The sequence below is a fragment of the Mytilus galloprovincialis genome, chromosome 1 (assembly GCF_965363235.1).
Source record: "Mytilus galloprovincialis chromosome 1, xbMytGall1.hap1.1, whole genome shotgun sequence".
NCBI lineage: Eukaryota > Metazoa > Mollusca > Bivalvia > Mytilida > Mytilidae > Mytilus > Mytilus galloprovincialis.
Genome location: NC_134838.1, coordinates 101,328,878 through 101,351,892, shown reverse-complemented (window position 1 = coordinate 101,351,892; position 23,015 = coordinate 101,328,878). Strand labels below are relative to the sequence as shown.

General features: G+C 31.6%; 1 protein-coding gene across 1 annotated transcript; it reads right to left on the bottom strand.

The window, feature by feature from the left end:
• Positions 1-4,474: 4,474 nt before the first annotated feature.
• LOC143047522 (uncharacterized) lies at positions 4,475-21,377 on the bottom strand. The gene is made up of 12 exons (XM_076220580.1): positions 20,993-21,377; positions 17,746-17,843; positions 16,072-16,150; positions 13,970-14,160; positions 13,075-13,290; positions 12,372-12,444; positions 8,995-9,083; positions 7,136-7,234; positions 6,790-6,948; positions 6,425-6,519; positions 5,849-5,945; positions 4,475-4,981 (listed from the first exon to the last, which is right to left on the bottom strand). The coding sequence occupies exons 2-12, from the start codon at positions 17,815-17,817 to the stop codon at positions 4,859-4,861; spliced, it is 1,293 nt and encodes a 430-aa protein (XP_076076695.1). The 5' UTR covers positions 17,818-17,843; positions 20,993-21,377; the 3' UTR covers positions 4,475-4,858.
• Between the last annotated feature and the right edge of the window lie 1,638 nt (positions 21,378-23,015).

Genomic DNA, 23,015 nt, shown 5'->3' with positions numbered 1-23,015 from the left:
CCGATACATACAATATAATCAGTAACCTCATCAAATACATATTCAATCTAAATCATCACCCATCATATCATGGAGCTTAAATAGGGACCTTTTCCAGCAAATCATCCCTACCATTGACTTCATAGCAAAGGTCCACCTCCAGAGTTTTCATGACAATCAAAGAAATCAACCTACCAGAAAGCTTCAATTTACTCATTTTGAACCCTAGCTTCATTATAGGCATGAGCCTTCTATCAGAAATCATGATAGGAAATTTATTAATTTCTACATGTGAATTGACATATAAAGCAGACCTAACTGTATCTTTATGAATTGTTAAATAAATAAGGTAGTAAGGATACGTAAAATCATACCACATCTTCTTATTAATATATTGAATTATGTCAGATGTTGCTTAAACTGGACAGATGGAACCCTCAAGAACTTGGTCCAACATCAAAAGTTGAAGTTTTTTAAAACATGTGATCAAAGTTTCCAACTTTCTTGAATATACTCAACCAAGTTCTCAAAATAAAAATTGTAGGCAGTCAAATACAAAAACATGCATGCTTTAAGAGAAATGTAGCCTTTAGAAAAAGAACAGTAAAAACTCATAATATGGCAAAAATAAATAAGATAAGAATGGTTAAATATATGCATAACTCAAAATGCATCTTTTTTTTATTTCTTGTGAACAGCTGCAGCTTCGTCATATTGGTGAAGCAAAGACAATTATGATAAACATGAGTAAATATTTACCCTTGTCAAAACAATTCAATTGTGTTGCCTGGTAACAAAGAGAATCAACTAGCAACCATATACAATTCTCATGCAAATTGTGTAAAAACATCTATGAATTTAAATTGTCCTGATTAATGATACACTTCATACAAATTTAAACTTATAAATGACAAACAATATAACAATAACCTCGTTTGTAAAACAAGGAAAAGACTAAGGAAATTTCTAATAGGAGACAGTAACTCTGTATATTAAAAACTACTCCTATCTGCACCAGAATGATTAATAAGTACTTTGTGAAACATGTGCTTCTTATCTAAACCAAAAAAAAATCTCGTCAATTAAGGCACAAAGGCAAGATAATAAACTGACCTAATACTGACAGATTTTGATTGCACAAAAGAAGTGAAGTGTTGAGAGGTATTTGGAATGGTAGCAAAACAGTGTTATTACAATCTATGTGTGCTATACAAATTCTGTCACATAAACTAAATGTATAAAAAAGACTTTGAGCACTTCAATCAAATCTTTTTCCTGACAAATAAAAAAAAATGAAAAAAAATCCAATTTGGACCAGTGATTTTATGGGACAAAATAATAGATGTAATAATGTGTACAAAGATTTCAAATGATATTAACCTTCATACTCTGGAATGATATGTCTTATTACCTAAGAGACTGCATTTTAGTCTTTTTTATTAAGACTGTTAATTCTTTTTAGCTTGTATTTGACTTCTATATTCTCCCATTTTGTAATTATATTTGTCTTTTAAAATAATGTAATGTTTAATAAGATGTAACTAGTTTATTTTAAAGAAATTAAGTCGTTAATTTATGAAATATTGGAGCAGCAAAATATAAAGAACTGAACATAAAAAGGAAGACATGTTTGGTTTATAGCCTTCAGGGATTTATACATTACTTTATTAAAACAAATGGCCTCAAATTGTCATTCACTTCCATGAATTGTTGACCTTTAAATTATTATATAATGCCCCACCATACATGTAATTTCTACTTTTTCTATAATGCCATATTGATAATGTTATTTTCTTTTTATGGCCAAAATAATTTTACTTAACCATTTATTAGAACAATAACCAGGTTATCTTATTGTTAATATTATCTCTCTTTGACAATAAGGAGGGGGGAATCTGTACTTTAGGGAAATCTCATCAAAGAGAGAGACTAAAAAAACCAAAACAAACAGAACAAAGCAGACAGAAAATCCTCATTATGAGGTACAATGTCAGAAGTATATTTTACAATAGTATTTATCAATAAACCTGAAAAGATTACTTTGTTATAAAATTTCATAATGTTATTCTAAATCCTTTTTCCTATTTATAAACCAAAATGACTAACAAATCTATTTATCTGATGTGTTCAATTCAAACATGAATTATACAAACTCTCATGGCCGTCAAATATAAAATGTTAATTTGTAATTATAAAAATAAAAGCCATTTGATTGTATTAAAATTTTCTACATATAAACAATCTAAATTATACAAGTATTCACAAGCTGTGAACAAGAAGATACAAAATATTGTACATCACTCCTACCATTATCTATATAGATATATGACTACATTGACAGCTTTTTTAATTTCACCCTAAGGATGTGTAATGTCTTGTAGAGAAAGTGTTCCTACTTGTCAACATGGGTTACAACATCCACAGTTTATCCTTTATCTTTTGGATCTAAGAGGGGGGTTGGAGGGGTCCTGATCCCAAAATCCCAGGCTTAAAAAACATGGAATTCTGAGGTCCTGAAATTTAAAGAAATTTAAATCCCTACATACTGCAATTTTGAATAAATAATTCCTGGATCACGAAAGGGTCCATCCTGAAATACCGAGATTAAAAACAACCAATCCTGATAAAGGTCCTACCCACCTTACTAAGTTTTTCTATTTCTGTAAATAAAGACACTTACGCAGGTTGTTTTTTATCTCAAGAATTTTTCCACAACACATCTTATGTATCTCTGATGGCTAATTCACTTCAATTGGTAATCATATATTCATTTAATTGTTCACAATAGATAATATGGCCTAAGATTTTGCATTGTAATTTTGTAATATGAATTGAAAAAGTGTTAAAATTGTAAAACACAAAATTCAATATGTTTAGAAATAATTGAATAGTACAAATTAAGAGTAGAAAAGTTGAAGCAGTGGATGTTTTAAAATGTAAAGGACATTTAAGTTTGCAAAATTGTATTTATTTTTGTCATCAATAATATATGGCAACAGCAATTTTAACAATCTATATGGCATTAAACTACAAGACAGTTGAAATAAAATTGATACAACTCAATGCATACCTTACAAAAGGGAGGTAAGTAAGAGGAAAATTCACAAGATGTACGTATGACCTGTACATTGTGGTAACAAAGATGAAAAGCTTTGTTTGGCAAAAAAAAAAGGGACCCCGAAATTACATTTTAATTTTCTTAATACTGTCTCTTTAATATCACACTATTCCAACCTTAATAAAGAAATATACTCAAATGTGCATGTTGAATTTTTTACAGACTATACAACACATCTGACTTTCCCTCTCCAAGTTTAATGAAAGAATTGAACGCTTTCTTTACCTGCAATAACTATCAATGAGCTACCCTGATTGTACGGTTGTTTTTTTTTTTTTTTCAAGATAATAACTTGTATCATAATAATTGTATGTCATACCCCTAGAAAAAAAGGAAAGCCAATAATTCTATTTTTCAAATATATTGTAGGTTATCCCCAATTGGTTTTGTTTTAACATTAACAAAAACCTATTTAAAGATGTATTCTGAATATCTGTACAGGAAATCAAAATAAAAACTTTTCCCCATCATTAAAATATGTATACCTATACACATCACAAAAGATACGAGACTTTGATTCAAAGAAAAGAATCACATTTTTATTCTTAAAGCACTTTTTAAATAAACACATGTCACATTTATTCATAAAAAAATATTCATTATACATTTAGTTGATGAGTTATTGGTCAGTTTGTTAAAGCAAGCTATCAAGGCAAATAAATACATAAGTCCAAATAAATATTCATTAAATTAATACTGCTTTGTGTCCAATGAAATGCTTAAATATTTATCAGTGAAGGGGAGGGAAAGATGCTACTATATTTCTATATAGTTTAAGTACCTTATTGTTCAATAATGGGAGTAAACATGGTTGAATAAGCGATAATTTCTTATTTTGTTTATAAATAGTTCTTATATTTCACTTAGGCCACACAAAAAAGTGAAGCAGGGCAGGTAGACAGATTTTGTACTTCAATTTTTCTATTTTCTTTATTTGGAGTATATGCAGATACATGCAATTTTGTCAAGATTGACATTAAACGTCAGGTGTAGGCACACTGAAATAAGGTAAGAAAACCCTAAACAACTGTTTTTTTCAACTATGGCCTTACTGAGAATAGAAATGATAGTATACAAAACACCGAATTACAGATAATCTACAAATTAAGTCAACCAGAACATAAACCAAAAGTGCCTGTTAAGCTTAAATTACAAAATCATACCGGCACATAAATATACATTTCAAGCAAAGACAAATTTAAATGCCAACTATAATTCAACATGAAATAACTCAACTGATCACTAAATGCTGCTTATATCAAATCAACAAAATATTTCATTCTACAAACAAAACATATAACTCTTGTAGTCTGATTTGTTTTAAACTTCTTGTCCACCTTATTAAACGAAATTATTCAGAAAAGGAAAATTAAAATATCAATCTATATATGTCATTTACTAACTCAAATCATTTATTCATGCTCATTGTCATATCTACAAAACATTTCACAAAAATCTATAAAAATAGGTTTGATTTCCTAAAGAAATATTTAACACCATCTCTGTGTTTCCTTTCTGTAGTTAAATGATTAGATGATAAAAAAGAGTTGGACTAGTAAATAAAGTCCTATGATTGCATTTGTGCATCCCGTGCACCGGCAGTTGAAACAGCGGAGTCCATTTCTCACACAAATTAATCAAAGTTTCTCCTCACAGGAAAACTTATTAATGGGAAGTAACTCTGCCAATAATAGGAGAATTCTCCAAGGAAAAAATCACAAAATTGTCAAGCACTGTTTAATTTGCTGCAAAAAACTGCCACTACTGTCCATCAGAATCAGAATCAGATGATGACAGTGTGTCATTTAACTCCTGAGCATTTGGCTGGTATACTGGAATATGCTTGGGGCTGAATGTTTTATTCACACGTGTATTTCGGTTTTGCTGAAAAAAAAGGGTAAAGAGTATTAGATTGAACATTTGCTTCACAAAAGAAAACAATATAGAGATTTTTTTTATCTTTTAAAAGCAGATTATGTATACTTTGTACTCTGTCTAGCAATCCTTCACAAAGTTTCCATGTAAATAAATTAAATTACAGTCATTAGCAGACTTTATGCACATTCAATTAGGTTTTGTCAAATAACAAGAGTTGCATATTACAAATATAAACTTTCTTTTGATTTGTTTTGAACTACACTGAAAGTCCAAGAAACATATGTGAACAATTATAAAATAGGATGAACAAAAATCCATACAATTATCTGACAAAAATCCATACAATTATCTGACAAAATTGATTAGTTTGTCTAATGATCAAAGAGGAATGACAGATAAACTAAGATGTGCCTGACATAAGAAGGCAAAATACAGCCATTTTTATTGTCTATGCTTGTCCATAATTGAAGATCCTCTACACATATTATTTTTTTGGAAATTCCAGTTAATAGGTTGTCATCTCTTTCATGGATTATGATATCTATATTTTTAAAAAGAAGCTTCTTTTGCAGTTTAGTATCCAGCTGAATATTGACTCCAGGTGTGGGATTTTCTCACTGTGTTAAAGACACATTGGTGGTCTTCAGCTGATTTTTGCTCTTTGGTCAGGTTGTTATTTCATGGACATATTTCTTGTTGCCATTCTCAATTTTATCTTTAATAATTCCCAAAATCTCTAAATACAATAGTCTTACTTGAATCTTAATCATAACAGAGGACACAGACAAGCATATATGGATAAACTACTTGAATAGTCATTCTTGTATTTCAAAACTATATTCTTTGTACTGTAGTAAAATTTATGTAAAATACCTGTTTGGAATAGAGATCCTGAAACATTTTCTTGTCAGCTTCTGTTATTTCATAATCTTCTTGATCTGTTTCATTCCATCCCATTTCTTTAAGAAGCCTAATTAAAGAAAAGTAGCAGGTTTAAGAATAACTTGAAATACACTTTTTCTTTAAAATCATTCCACTTAACTATTTTTACAATTACAACATGTCCACAGATATATCTCTATGGTTTTTGTCAACAAATATAACAGTTGACAAAGCAGATGCAGGACAATTACAACATGTCCACAGATATATCTTTGTTTTTGTCAACAAATATAACAGTAGACAAAGCAGGACAAAAATAACATGCTTTCACCAAGATTGGTTCTTGTATTTACACATCCTTTGGTTAAAATTGGTTTTACTTTAATTTGTTATCTGTCAATGAACAAATCAAAGATATTTAACTTTATCCATTCTGTCAATTAAAAAAACTTTATTGCTATCTTTCTAACAGATAATAAAGTTATCTTTAAATACATATCCTTAATTTCTAATTAAATTTTTAATTCTACATGTACGTTTACTTTTGTCCCTCCTTATATAATGTACCTCTGTTCAGCCTCTAAAGAACTGGATAGCATGTTAGAAGAATCATCCATGGCAAGGCTTTCTACTCCATTGGTTAATTGGTCTGTATGATCATTCTAAAATATAACAAGGAGAAAGACATCAGACAAAATGCTTAGTTATAATATCATAGGTGACAAAAAAGTATATATTTCATTTACACCAATAAACATATTTTCAATGCAAAAATAGATTTAAAGAGTGCTTTAAGATTTCCTATGTATGTCAGTTTTCATTTTAAGAAATGTTTGCACTCAATTTAAGATAAGAATTCAATCATTACTTGTCAATTCATTTTTCAGGTTTAGTGTAATATTCCATTATTTTCTATTAATAATTTTCCTTACCTTGATTGGCCATCCATCTTTACTCTGACTTGATTCTTGTCTGTCAGATCCACTATTTTCTTTTCTCAATGCTCTCAAAAATTCGCTCTTTTTGTTACCAAGGTTTCGAGGTTGGGTAACAAATCTAGTGTTAAGAATTTCTATTGGTGAAGTAGGAGCCTGCAAAAAAAAACGATGGTTCAATATCATTAACTGAAACACCATTTATATGTGGGTCATATTTAATTGCTCATGGATAAAGCTTTTCTGACTAAGAGCTTATGTTGTAAAATACCCCCTCAACAGATAGAAAGATAAAGTAACAACAAAAACTGAACACCAGGCTGCAACTAACTTGGCTTATTACCTCTTTAGAATTGGTTTTGACTGAGCTAAATGGTTCCTTCTGTAAGCCACCATTCAACCTAAGACCTTCCTTTCCTGGTTTTCTGTTTACAGCACTCTGCTGTGAGACAAAATTAAAACAGTATAATATAACTTAATGTAAATACTTTACAGCCAAACATACATAAATACATACAATGTTAACAAAACATAACGTAAACCTTATCCATAACCATGTGTGTGTAATAGAAAGCCAAGTGTGGATCAATCATGATGATCAACTGACAAAAGGTCTACTTGTAATTGCTTAGTTCTGAATCTTAACTAGGAAAGCCAAACAAATGAATGAAGGGATGAAACATTAAATCCCATCTATAACTTGCTGGATAAGAGGATAATATCGAAATTTGAAAATCAGAAACACACATCTTTTAATATCATTTACATTGTACATTTCAGTTTTTCAATCATAGTCATTTTCAAATATTTGAAACTAAGCTTGACAATATATACTGATCGACTTTAGAAACGCAACACTAGATTATTCTTTTTAATTCCCATTTTCAAATTTGCAACTTTTTGTAAACAAACTTACTTTAATGTTTAAAAAAAAATGCAAGTTCGAAAGTTGAATTGATTACGTCATTTTCAATGTTCAAATATTATGGTATACACTGAAAACCTGGTTTTCCCCTTACAAATGAATGTGTCAACATAAAAGCAATGATTGCCAGTAACAAACACCAAAATGATTGTCAGAAAGGTCAATCAATTCTGTTCGGCATGTTTTGGGTTCTGTTTTGCACCTTCTGATTTTGCCGTTGTTCCACCCATTACAATGGGTTTTGGCGTTTATGCGGTTGAAACTTTAAGGCTTTAAATGTTTTTAGTCGATTCTTTGGAAAATCAATCAATGGGAAACATTTTTGCCATAAATCTGTGCAAAATGGCATTCAGCTATTTGATTAGCAGTTGATGTTGCAGCTGTAGACCAGTCTCACAAATGACGTTGCATTGTCACTACATGTTTATGTGGTCATTGATGGTCTTCAACAAATCCCGTCTACTGATATCATTGTCGGAAGGTCAGTAAGATGAGTTTCTGACGTCAAATTGTCTAGTTGCAGCACGTTTTCTTGTTTGCAGTATTCTAATGGTTTGATTCAGATTTTTATTCCTCAGTCTTAGCAATATGGAGATGTAACATTTTTTAACTGATTTAAGTGTGGCCAAGGATTGAAAGAACTGTTTCACAAAGAAAAAAAAATGAAAAAATCTTTATATTGGTTCAAAATTTCGTTTTCTGAAATTTGTGTGATCTAAAAAATCTGGTAGGTTCCATTACCACCGATAAGTCAGATGTTGATTTTTTCGTCGGAGAAAGAAGTATAATAAGCATAAGGATCAAACATGATTTGGTAAAAAAAAATCCACAAAATGAGTGTTGCGTTTTTAAAGTCAGCCTTAAAGTGTTTTACAACACAAATAAAAATTTCAAGAAATGTACCTATAATGTTATTTCATTGCAATTTTTCATTGAATTTACATTTCAAAGAGATATAATTTCTGTATAAAACAATTAATGTAGAAAAAGTCTTTAAACATCATATGCTAAAATTACTGGACTGCCCTGACTGGAAAATTTATTGGTAAAAAGTTTTTGAAGCAGAATCAATTTGAATTGTTTTACATGTCTTTTTATGGTCTTTTACAGCATGCTATGATATATGGGTTTTGCTCATGGTTAAAGGCCTTACTCTGACCTGTAGTTGGTAACTTGTATGTTATTTTGTCTTTGGTGGAGAGTTGTCTCATTGACAATCATACCACTTCCTATGTTTTATATCAATATACATATTATCCGCTACTGATCATACATACTTTATTTGGCACAAGTGTTTTATAAATGTTGGCAGTCTGTCGGTTGTCTGATAGTTTACTTGAACTTCCTTTTCCATGAGGAGGGTGTTCTACAAAATCAAAATTGATGTTTTAACATTTGTATCCTTAACATAAAATACTGGAAAATAAAATTCAATAACATGTTACATATTCTGATTACGCACATGATCATAATTCAGGTGAACAACTTGTTTGAAAATATAAGAGCAAATTCTGTGCATAAAAACATCAATCTACATTTTCCCCTCCCTTTTGCCCATACCATTCTTAATACACAAGAAAAGTATAGGCATCACAAAATGTTTCTTCAAATCATAAAACATGAAAATATGAAGAATTTTTTTTTTACAGACTCTTTTGCCTTCTTTATTCAGTTTATAGATTTGCTACAATATTCCCTGCTCTTTCCCAATCTTGGAACTACAACAAACACTATTCTATTTCATTTATCATTAATTTTGATGATCAACATCATAATATTCAGGAATTTCATAATAATGATCAGACAAAATGTGGTTAAAAGGAGTAGGTCTGGTAAAACCCCTTTTTGGCCCCAAATATAGCAGTTTTACAAAATTGTTAAAATGTAAACTTTTAGTTATCTATTGGAGTATAATGCTTCTGTTATAATAGATATAAGCTGTTTTATGACAAAACAATGCACATATATCAGGTACTAGCATCATTAAATCTTGCTAAATTACTGAAATCTTCAAAATTTTAGCATTTTAGTTAAATTTTAGACGGTTTCCGTCTTAAATGAAAGTGGCTGCATTTGTGTTCATTCTTAATATTGAAATGCAAGCTGAATTTTATGATAATACATAACATATATAAAGGTTGAGGATGAACACGGATGCGGCCACTTTCATTTTTGACAAAAACCATCTGAAAAGTGACATTTTTTTTGCATATTTGATAGATTTTTCATATTTAAGCTTGAATCGGAGTGTTTTTAAGGAGTAACTCAGTTAAAATCTTACACATAAACTAATTGAATCAACTGAAATAGACACTTTAGTGTTAAATCAAAGAGCTGAAGAGCTCTGAGGGAAAAGACGGCCATTGTTTCTATTTTTGGGGGTATCTTTTAGTCAACATTAAAAGAATGAGCAAAAGAACAGCTAGAACATGTAGAAAGGTTGACAATAATGAAATCAATTGTTGTGTATTGTTCTCTCTTTTCCTTAGTTAAGAATTCATCATGGAGTTAATTTGGACCAATGAGATCTGCACCTTCTAAATCAAAACATTTGATTAAAAATGTTAAAGTTGAAAGTTAATTATCAACCAGATGCTCCGCAGGGTACAGCTTTATACGACCGCAGAGTTCGAACCCTGAACAGTTGGGGCAAGTATGGACACAACATTCAAGCTTGATACAGCTCTGAATTTGGATTGTGATTAAATAGTTGACACACCTTAGGTTTCTGACACAGAATGAATGTGGTCTAAGAACTTAAACTTAAAAACTTAAAATTTTTGAATTGGACATTTACCTATTATGGAATAATATCCAAAATCTAAATACATGGTTAGATTCAGCATATCAAAGAACCCCAAATAATTCAATTTCTGATGAAATCAAATAAAGTTCAATTTTGGACCCTTTAGACCTCAATGTGGACCAATTTGAAAACCGGGCCCAAATATCAAAAATCTAAATACATGTACATGGTTAGATTCAGCATATATCAAAGAACCCCATATATTCAATTTTTGTTGAAATCAAACAAAGTTTAATTTTGGACCGCAATTTGGACCAACTTGAAAAGTGGGCCTATAATCAAAAATCTAAATACAGGACGACAACGAAGACGACAACGTCATTCCAGTATAAGACGGTCGTATAAAAAGTTCGATTGAATTTAACAACTACTACAATATATTTTAGAATTTTTATTGTGTACCACTAAACTCTTTTTTTTTTTCTCAAGAAAGTGAGGACTGAAAAATCTATTCAGTTTTAATTCTCCATTGATAAAGTTCTCAGTTATAACTCAAAATTCAAATGGTTTGAATATTAATATTTACAACTTACAGCAAAGAGCGTTTTGACAAAACTAGAAATATTCACAGAATCAGACATTCAATTTAAAGAGAATGTACCTCCTTCTGAATAATTTATTGAAATTAACAAATAAATCCCTTTAGGCAAAAGAAATCTGACTTTTGTCAGATACAATTTTGTAAAATGAGCCTAAACCACACGCATGTCATGGCCGCCATGTTGATTGTTTACAAAATATGAAATAGCCTCGAGAACCATGCCCTAAATACAAATAATTTTTAGAAAACTTTTAAACTTAATGCAATAATATTTTAGTAATCAAAATTATTTTCATTAATTCAAATTAATTATTCGAAGAACTAAAATACATAACAAATACGATTTTTGTTTAGAGATTGTATACATGTACACAAAAATTATTTGATCTATTTATAGCTCAATTAGTTTACCTGTGATGGACTGTGATAAATGTAAATAATGGACAAATCAAATAAAGACAATTAATGTATGGCAGATATTTATTCACATATAAATTTCAGGGCATTAAGATTTATTTTATTAAATATAAAACATATAGTGTGAATGATTTTTTAATGAGTGGAGGCAGAGACATATACATATTTCTCTGGTAATATCCATGCTTCTGCAAAGTGTGGCATTCCAACAATGACGTCACTAGGTTGGATATATTTAGAATGTTTCGTAATACTGATTTTTCCGGATTGTAAAAGAAACGTTAATAGTGTAATAAGGAAGAGCTCTGTATACGATAATTTCACGAGAAACAGAAGGGACATGTGTAAAAAGGTGTTTTAAGTTAAATCTGTTCAATGGTGTGCCTTCTCATCGATTTCAGTATGACATTTTGAGGGGTTTCCCCCAACTATAAAAACAAAATGATTGACGTGAGGGCTTGAACTTCTGGCCAGCCTCATAGGGGATATACGGCTTGAAGCCGTCTCCCCAAAAATTGTCCAAAATCTTTCATCAGATGAACCTGAAATTTGAGGTCAAAATCAGCCCTTACCAGACCTACTCCTTTGTCTACATGTTTTCCATGGTGTTGATCAAAATATGAAGACATTACTCAATACACCTTATCGCTAATCCCGGCTGACCCGGCCGCTTGAACTTTTGACGCATACAACAATCACTTTTCCATTGTGGCGTCAGATATTTTGTTTTATGACGTCAAATTTTTACGGGAACCTGTGTGATATCCAGTTATAGCGGACAAATAGCGATAATGTGTATGATAATAGGAATACAGTAAGTACATGTATGTGTGTAGATTCAAGTTTACCTAGCTAGTTGATACAGAAAGAGTTTGTCAGAAATAACATACCCCACACACTACTGCCATTTGTAAGCTTGCCATTCGTCGACGTCTCAGATTTTTCTTCTCCATTAAGTGATGGCTACAAGTATAAATTCATTCATGTACAATGTTACAATGTCTACAAATCAAACTATTTCAACTAATAATTTATATATTTGATAAGGTTAAAATATAAAGTAATCTGTTCATTCCTATTTATGAAACCAACAAACTTTTTCTTTGATTAAAAAAGGTAAAACTGAAAGCTGAAAATAATGTCAAAGACAAAACACCTGAGAAATAAACAAACAAACACAATTTTAAAATTAGCATAAAACGAATTTCATGGTTTAAAAAAAAGACTTCAATTTTTATTGTGATCTTATTCAAAAGCAAAATTCATTTAACAGTCATACTTTAGTTTAAATGTTAATGAATGACGACACATCCTTTCAAATACTATATATGGTATATATTTTATGTCAGAACGATCCTGAAAACAAATTACTTATTAGTATTTAATCTACTGGTGATTCAAATTATTTGTGGGGTCTTTATTTTCGTGGATTCTGATAGTATATGTAAACCCTGAATTTAAATTAAATATTCAACAAAATTCAAATTTGCTGTAGGCTTATATATTAAATTTTTTAAAACAACTATTATAGGCATCCACAATAATTGAACTTGACAAAAAAAAATATGAATCCACAGTATATTAATAACGTACAAATTCATCTTGAAATGGAGGTTTGTCTTTGTCATCATCTTTTCCTTTTGATTTGTCTTCTTTATCCTTGGAGTTTGTCCTTCCATCTCTTTCATAATTTCCACGTTTGGTATTAACTCTGCTGTTCGGGTAATTGGCGTAGTAAGAATGGTCACCATGATAGTAATCAAAAGAGTAGAGGTCATAATATCCAGGAGGGTAAGGGGCACCATTTATCTACAATAACATGAAATATGTTGAATTATAATCTAATTACAAATGCATTTAAAAATGGTAATATAAATTGTTCATGGGTCTAAATGTCAGAGCAAATTACTGTTTACCTATCAACAACAGATTCTGACAAAGATGTTTTGATCATACACAATCTCTCAAGATGCATGTTGCTTATAAAAAGGTTCAGTTTTGGTTAAATAATATGCATAACATAAAGGACTTTTTGATGTTACAATAAAAAAAAATATAGTGTTTTTGTTAAATTGTTGACAATTTTTTAAATTTTTTTTAAAATAAATAAATAATCCACTGCTCTATTTTAAGCTAAATGATGCTGAATATTTACAGTTTATCAGAAACCTTACTTCTTTTCAAATCTTTTGAGCTGTAGGCAATAAATACAAAACATACTGATAACATAGTACACAGATGCCCATCCACACTATCATTATCTATGTTTGTGAAAATGGGTTAAAACTCTAATTTGGCATTCAGATAAGAAAGATCATATCAAAGGGAACATGTGTACTAAGTTTCAAGTTTATTTGACTTCAACTACATCAAAAACTACCTCAACCAAAAATTTAATATGAAATTGTGATCATTCGAACAATTCAAATTACTATGATATAAGAGTCGCATGAAAAAGACTAGTTTAGTTTCAATATAAACCAAATACCTGATTAAATCTCATGTTTGGAGGGTACTTCCCCTCACGACTAGGTGATCTATAAATAGAAGGTTGAGAGTTGTAGGGCATGCCATAGCCATTGTAGTAACCATATGGACCATAAGGAGGATATCCACTGTAGTAATCGTCTTCCACTGAATGATGTCTGTATTTACCACCAGCTAAAGGGTGTCGTTTATCTAAAATAAAACAAACACATTTCATTATCTATTAAACACCAATAAGTATTGTTAATGAATATTTATATTTATTTAATACATGTATTCACAGTGTCGATGAAGGCAGCAAGGGCTATTCCATTTTAATGAATGGAGGAGGTCAAAAAGGATAGTTAGTGTCTAACTTTCCTTCTTGTCCTATTAAAGAACCTTAGTGAGCACGCTCACATACCCCACGTCCCAAAATTGTCATTGGAGAAATTAAATAAGTATAAGAATAAAAAATTGTATAAGAAAAAATACTGAATAATAATTTCCTGTCAATATACACATCTACATAGTATGTCGTTATTATCTACAAAGTTTCATGAAATTCTGTTGTGTGGTTTTAGAGGAGTTGAGATGACAAACTGTTGAAGTAGTACCTTAAAGCAAATAAGTTCAAAGAGGTGTAACTCCTAGAAAAAAAATTGAATCGTGATTTCCTGTCGATATGCACATCTACATTGTACATAGTATGTCCTTATTATCTGAAAAGGTTTTATGAAATTCTGTTATGTAGTTTCAGAGGAGTTGCGATGACAAACTGTTGCAGTAGTACATTGAAGCAAATAAGTTCAAAGGGGCGTAACTCCTAGAAATAAAATTGAATCGTAATTTCCCTCCGATATGCACAACTACATAATATGTCCTTTTCATATAAAAAGATTTCGTGAAATTCTGTTGTGTGGTTTGAGAGGAGTTGCGATGACAAACTGTTTCAGTAGTACATTAAAGTAAATAAGTTCAAAGGGGCGTAACTCCTAGAAAAAAAATTGATTCGCAATTTCCCGTTGATATGCACAACTACATAGTATGTCCTTATTATCTGAAAAGGTTTCGTGAAATTCTGTTGTGTGGTTTGAGAGGAGTTGCGATGACAAACTGTTGCAGTAGTACATTAAAGTAAATAAGTTCAAAGGGGCGTAACTCCTAGAAAAAAAATTGAATCGCAATTTCCTGTCGATATGCACAACTACATAGTATGTCCCTATTATCTGAAAAGGTTTCGTGAAATTCTGTTGTGTGGTTTGAGAGGAGTTGCGATGACAAACTGTTGCAGTAGTACATTAAAGTAAATAAGTTCAAAGGGGCGTAACTCCTAGAAAAAAAATTGAATCGCAATTTCCTGTCGATATGCACAACTACATAGTATGTCCTTATTATCTGAAAAGGTTTCGTGAAATTCTGTTGTGTGGTTTGAGAGGAGTTGCGATGACAAGAAACAGGACTGACGGATGGACTGACGGACGGACTGACGGGTCAAAAACATTATACCCTGCGCAACTTCGTTGCATGGGGTATAAATATATCATAATTACTAACAAAATATGTCAGTTGTTGCAGGATTTTTGAAGTGACTTCCTACTCCCTCAAAATCATTTTAATAGAATGACTAAGTAAATGTTGTTTTTTTTTTTAAGTAAACAGTTCCCATGAAAATAAGATGTGCCAATGCTTATTCAACAGAATACTAAATAACATGGTCTTAACATAAGTGGTTCCCCTTAAACACACATATTCACTAACTATAACTGTCTAACATGTTATATTTGCCAAAGTTTCAAAGAAAACAGCTGATGACCAAGGGAAATAAGATGTGTTACTGTATACCAAATATTGTTGACTTATCATAAGTGGTTTCCCTTTAATTGACCTAATCACAATTGGTAATAAACCATCTACTGAGATCACACACAACAACATGCTGATTATCTTTTTCAAAAACAATGGGTCCAGATAGGGTTAAACTTAAATCCCCAAATAATTAGAGGTACAGACAGACGAAAGTACAGACGGAAGGACGCACAGACCAGAAAACATAACGCCCCTCTACTATCGTAGGTGGGGCATAAAAAACATAATTATTATACAAACAACTAAATATCTTACTAAAGAAAGAATCATCTTTATGAGATCTTGGTCTGCTGTTGCTTTTGTCACTATCAAAAGGCTTGGATCCTGATTGCTTCTAAAAATAAAATTTACATAACAATAACCAAACAACAATGATTATGAATGTTTAAGTTGTAATTTCTACTGCAAATACTATATTCATTCAGAAACTGTTGATTCATGATAAATCAAAAACCAAAAAATTAATTTTCATTACGCTTTAATCATAATATATCTATAGTTAAGTTACAAACATACACATCTACTATCCCCCCGAAAAAATATACTCATTTACTGCCTTATTTGAGTTAATTTCCTTAAATTAAGACTTTGGTTGGCTTGCTTGCTTTGTTTGTATAAACGTTTGCCCAAACATTGTTATTACAATTAACACCTGCAAACAATATAGATTCCAACGAGTTAAAACTTACGAACATTTGAAGATGTTAATCTTCATTCTGATACGTACATTGTTCTAACAAAGAAGCAGAACAACCAAAGTCTTAACTTACAAGCATAAAGAATCAATTTTTGTTTCATTCCATATAAATTTTACAAAAGACTTACAAAATGACTAATAATAGTACTCTACGGTTAAAATAATCTGGAAAATTAATAAAACTCAGGATGGTTTGAAGGGATTTTGTGTTGTTGGTGTGCTGTTTCATTACCACATATATAATTTATTCATGAACAAATTTGACATTATAGGAAGCAAATCTATCTCAATTTTTTAATGAATATACATGACCTTGAGTAATTTTTCAAGACTACTTCCAACAGCTGTTCTAATTTATGAGGACTAAGCATACATTTATCCTTGTATGCTAGGAAGGAGAAAAAATACACAGGCCTAATCTTATCTTAATTTGGATACAAAAAATACACAGGCCTAATCTTATCTTAATTTGGATACAAAAAATACACAGGCCTAATCTTATCTTAATTTGGATACAAAAAATACACAGGCCTAATCTTATCTTAATTTGGATACAAAAAATAAACAAATAGTACAGAGAATCCATTCAGTGGTTTGGATGAATAATTGGAATGCTGATACATGTACATGTAAATCACTATAAAGGAGATTCATAATTCAATATTATCTTCAAATACTACATACAAGACACAGAGTTCTGATGAAAAATTAAAAAATCCACACGAGTTTAGCTTAACTTGCCCTACCAATGCGGATGGCTAAGACGTCCACGGATACCAGCAGACTTGTCCACTTACAACAGGGGATCAAGGGTTAATGAAGCCAAATACTGCACTGAAGACCTCTCCTGGCAGATGATTTCAAATTTCCAAACACATTAATTTTTTAAACAAAAACTTTCTCATTTACATTAAAAGATCCACAATGTAGAAAAGAGAGAACTACATTGTTGTATGTGATGGGTTTCACTTGCTGGCTAGTTTTAATTAAATCAATTTGCCTCGAGCAAGTTGAGCAAGCGAGATAGCTCTTATTTCGAACCCCGAAGTTGTCTTCACTATTATTAACTTTAGAATCTAAAGCCCAAGAGCTTATTTTTTTTTTAAATTCTAATCAGATTCTGTTGGCTTGTGGAGATGATTCTTAAGGCCCTAAAGCAATTTTACAAGCCTGAGCTGCTGGGCCTGAGGCTAAGGGTGAAGACTGAGTAAATAACTATTATAAATACTTACAGGAGCTTCATGTGATGGAATCTTTAGCCAAGCCGGTGCAAAATCGTGCTTTGGAGCGTTGTTTGTGGCCATCACAAGATCATCATCACTAACATTACCTTCAAAGATAATCATATGGCAAGCTTATCAATGACTGACTGAAAATTTTGTACAAAAGCAAAAGTGTTTAAGTGTTTTAAAATTATTTCACCAACTACACTCACTGCTTTATTCCATATTTAATCAAGTATAAAAATTTACCAAATTAAAAATTATGATGGTCAAAGATACAAAGCTAATTAAAAATGTCACTCTTCGTTATACGTTATATCACTTGTTTAAATTATTTTAGATTTTAACCTTAATATCTGAAAATTTTACAACTGTATTAAAAATTATAATGATTTAAGGTGTTACCACACACCTTGACTAAAATTAATTGGCTTGTTTAATTTTCACAAAATTTTGACAGAATATTTATTTTGACCCTTTGACAAAATATCAAAATTTCAAAAAATTTGAACCAAACACATTAATGGAGAAAAAATGGTTGAATACATGTATGTAGCAGTTTGACAAACACTGATTTTGATCATTAAAAAGCTTCATATTTTCTTAAAGTCGTATAAAATGAGTGACTGGTGAAAAGTCGTATGAAATGAGTGACTGGTGGAAAATAATGTTTATCCAATTATTGAACCAATGCATGTATATACAATGTATCATAAACTTGGTCTTCATCATTTTTTACACATCCATATCATATAATTGTATTTTTTTTTCTCTCAGTCTGTTATGAACTTATGATGTGAACATATGGCAGCTAATTAACTGTTGTGTTTTCAAGCTGTACTCAGTTTACTGATGGTCACCTTAGAAACAATCAACAAAGAAGCATGGATATTTAGCATGTGTTTAACATGTACAATACAATCATAATAAGTTTATTTCAATGACTGATCCATCACCATGTGTATTGCGATCACAGGATTTTTACAAGAAAGGTCACACTGAGTTCACTGCATACCGAAAACGTACAATGTACATGTATCTGAGAATTGTTTACTGGACACAAGAAAAATGTACATGTACATAAAAAAAATTTCAATTTGAAGTTTCATTTGCAGGGGTGTGGAAATGCTATGCCTGACTCGCCCGACTCGTACATTTTAACACCAGGACAAGTAATTATTTTTATCTTGGTTGCCCGTGGACAAGTAAAATAATATACAAGACAAAGTTCAAATTCAGCAATAATATAGGATTAATTTCAAAACGTATAAAGATGTTTAATTTATGTAAAAGAAACCAATAATCAGCGAGTAAAAACATATATTTAAAAGTATAAACATCAAAGTTCATGACGATAAATATTACATAACTCCAGAAATAGATCGATTACCAAAATGAGTAAAAATAAGTATGCAAACCCGAATCGCGTAATATTGAGTTCGTGGTCTAGTGGTTAAGACCGATGGCTACAGTGCTGAAGGTCCCGAGTTCGATTCTCACTCGGGGTGCTAAAAATATCAGTACATCAGAAGGGTAATTTTCACCCTCTCACACACATCTCTGGTACCCAGACCGGAGTTTAAACTAGAATGGGTACTTTGGGGGCCTCGGTTGTTCAAAGTTGTCCCCTACTTTGACCTGGAGATCAATCTTCTGATATCTCTCTGGTTTGTCTGTTTCCACCGAGTGTCCTGGTGGTTCTCTCCGAGTACTTCAGCTTCCTCCACCATAATAACAGACTTCCCGGTGTCCTACACGCTCCCTTGGGCAGTGTTGGGTGGGGATTGTTCTGGTGGTGGGATAATATTGTAAAGGACACATCTCCATTAATCCTTAGGGAGTGTACATGGATCCGCTGTACCCTTGCAGTCAATCAAGGGGTGCGTCTAAATTGGCGGAATCTCGAGTACATACTTACATACATTGGCTTTGTCCATTGACCCGGGATCGTCGATTATGTTTTATCAACTATTCACTGGAAGTGTCATTTCTTAAGAGTTTGAATCGAGATTCAGATTGATGAATACTTTTAAAATAAAACATCGGGCAAGCAAGACAATAAGAATGACGAGTCTAGTCGAAAGCATGAAATGCAAACGGAGATGGTCAAGGTGTATATGAAAAAAATACGGAAGCGAGAATATCAGACATCGTGAATATCAGATTACCCCTTGGAAAGAAATTCAGATAATAAGTTTTGTTTTTGGTCTTATTTATAGATCAAAGGCAACCTTATGTGTTGTCTAAGTGGTAAATAGAAGTGTTCAACTACCAAGAAAAAACCAAGTGTGTCAGTTGATAGAAATAATTAGTTAATCTATTATTTAGTTTCCATTTCACTCACTATCCTCTTAATTTAGTATATGTAGTGTACCTACTGGCTACAATTTTTATTAAAAAACAATGCTGCAAACTTGTCCTTTACATGTCATTTCATTTAGTTGATTTGCTTTTGAGTTTCTGTACCATTGATGTAATAAAACCATTTCCAACATTCCTAAATTTTTACACATATCAGTGGCGGATCCAGAAATTTTCATAAGTGGGGACCCACTGACTGACCTAAGAGGGGGCCCGCTCCGGTCACGCTTCAGTGATTCCCTATATAAGCAACCAATTTTTTTTCCATAAAGGGGGGGCCCGGGCCCTCTGGGCCCCCCCCTAAATCCGCCTCTGCATATAAACCAATAGATTTCACTGATTTGTTTGGGATGCAAAACCATGCTTAGAATCATATATTAGCTAACAATAAAATACTACAATATTTATTTGGACCATCAGGGCAAGTTAACTTTTTTTCCGGACAAGTAAAATTTACAGTTTTACTTGCCCAGGGACAAGTGCTCACAACAAATATTTCCACACCCCTGATTTGACTTTTACAATAAACATTTTTGTAACGTAATTAAAATGTAAATTCACAAATAATAACTACCACTTTGTAATGTTGTTTCTAATAACATTTACTGGCAACTTTACTGAAATGTCTTGAAATACGGATTAAAAGACTGTATTTAGAAATTTTACAAAAATAAACAAAATAAAATAAATAAAGCATGTTTTGTTTGAAGTATGTGTATTAATTAAATATTAATTAAACATTAAATCTAAAAATAAAGTTCCCAAAAACAATTAAACACCATGTCCACAATGGTATCTTTTCTCATAATTAAAAAAAAAAATCAAAGCTACATGAATACAATTATATATGATCCCATAAATAACCTTAAAACAAGAATCAGAAAATATATCTTACCAGGGTTTTTAAGAATGTTCCTTCTTTTTTTAAACCCAGTAACAGCTTGACGATTCTTTACCAACTCCTGTTCTTTGTACTGCACTCCGCAGATTAAGGCACTTTACAATATAAAACAACAACACCAATATGTCAAGGAAAAATTTCACATTGAGTCTATCATGGAAATGAAAAGTAATGAAACAGCAACTGCAAAGTTGCCACAGTTGTGAAATCAGCTTGTCATTGTAGCCAATTTATCAACCTTACATAAAAAAAGTTTCTGGTTAAATTAAACAGCTGCAGACAACTGGAAAACTAAGACTAGAGCATCTTCAATCTGCTTATATTACAATTTCGTATATGTTGTCATCGGCTGATCAAGAATCATCAACTTTCAAAAATGACATGCCAAAAACGTTTTACAGAGTTGTCGAACGTTGACCTTGACCGGATTCTATTTTCTCAATTTCTAATATTCTCAAAATCCAAATTATCTTGTACACAGATATTTCTCTTCCTAATGCTAATTCTACATGGAGTTGGTAGTCTTACATATAGGACTCTGTTTATCGCTATCTAATTCAAATGATTTGGCATATCAACACATGGAGCCGAAAGAGACATAAACCGCGAATTGTTTACTTCTAAATATTGTTTAAAAAGTCTATTATCTGTTTTAGTATTGACCAAACTGACTTATTATGGCTTCTCTAATTATTCCTGCATTTGTTTCAGGTACTGTCAATGTTCATTTTACGTTCAAAAGTTTTCCTTTTTCTTTTTAAATAGTTCGATCACTTATGAATTTCTTTGCAAGTAACAAATATGGCGCAAAGTTTTCCCATCATGCATTGTAATGTTTCTATAATAATCTCAAAACAAAACAAAAACAAAAGAATAAATGATAATGTTTTAAAAAAACTCTTCCAGACAAGGTTTTCGAATGACAAATATATTTTGAAATGAGACAAAAACATAGAAAACTGACAAAACTCAAGATTTCAAAAGTAAATAATACAAACGATGTCGGAATGGACATACAAAAATTCCGTCTTTTGAATAGACTGGGATCCCGCTATATATAATCACCTTGTTCTTGATATATGAAATATGTAATATGCACATTGATCTAGACAGACGAACCAGTCTACTAAACCAACGGCCAGAGTGGGCAAAATTTGTAATCTACTCCTTTCAAAGATATTCAAACTAATGAGCACTGATGAAAAATAAAGTCGTCCATTCATTTTAGCGTTTAATGTGTGAATGAGTATCATGTATATTGTAACTTTCAAAATTATTAATAAAAAGCCCCTCTGTGTATATAAGAGATAGGACCTTTATCGGGACTCCGGGATCAGGTGTTTTTAAGCTCGGGATTTAGGGATTGACCCTTTCGGGATTCGGGAATTCTTTTTTGGGGGATTTAGGGACGTCGGGATTTACTTTATTTAAATTCGGGACCTCGGGATTTCGTGTTTTTAAGCCCGGGATTTCGGGATCAGGACCCCTCCTATCCCCCTCATATAAGACTTTTAAGTTAGCGGATCACTATATATTTAGATATCACCTACGTAAAAACAACTATTTACGATAAGATAAGATTTAAGTTGCTGCTGTTACATTGCGGAACAGCTTTCCAGATCATTTTTTTAGGAAAGAGTACAGTTTTTACCAGTTCAAGAGTGTAATAAATGTATACCTCATGTACAGTCCCGATCAGTCCTGGAATACATCTGAATGTCGCTATTCTAGCTGCATTTAGATAACATTTTCTTTTTATTTCATTGTGCTTTATTTACATTACTGTTCTCCTTTATTGCGAATTCTAGCATGTATACATTTATTTGCCACGATTGTGTTGTGCCGCTCAAGTTATTTGTTTGCTTTCTCTATTTTTGAGGAGGAAAAAGGGGGGGAGTCGGAGGGGCCCTGATCCCGAAATCCCGGGCTTAAAACATGAAATTCCGAGGTCCCGAATTTAAATCCCGACATCCCGAAATTCGAATAAAGAATTCCCGTAACCCGAAAAGACCAATTC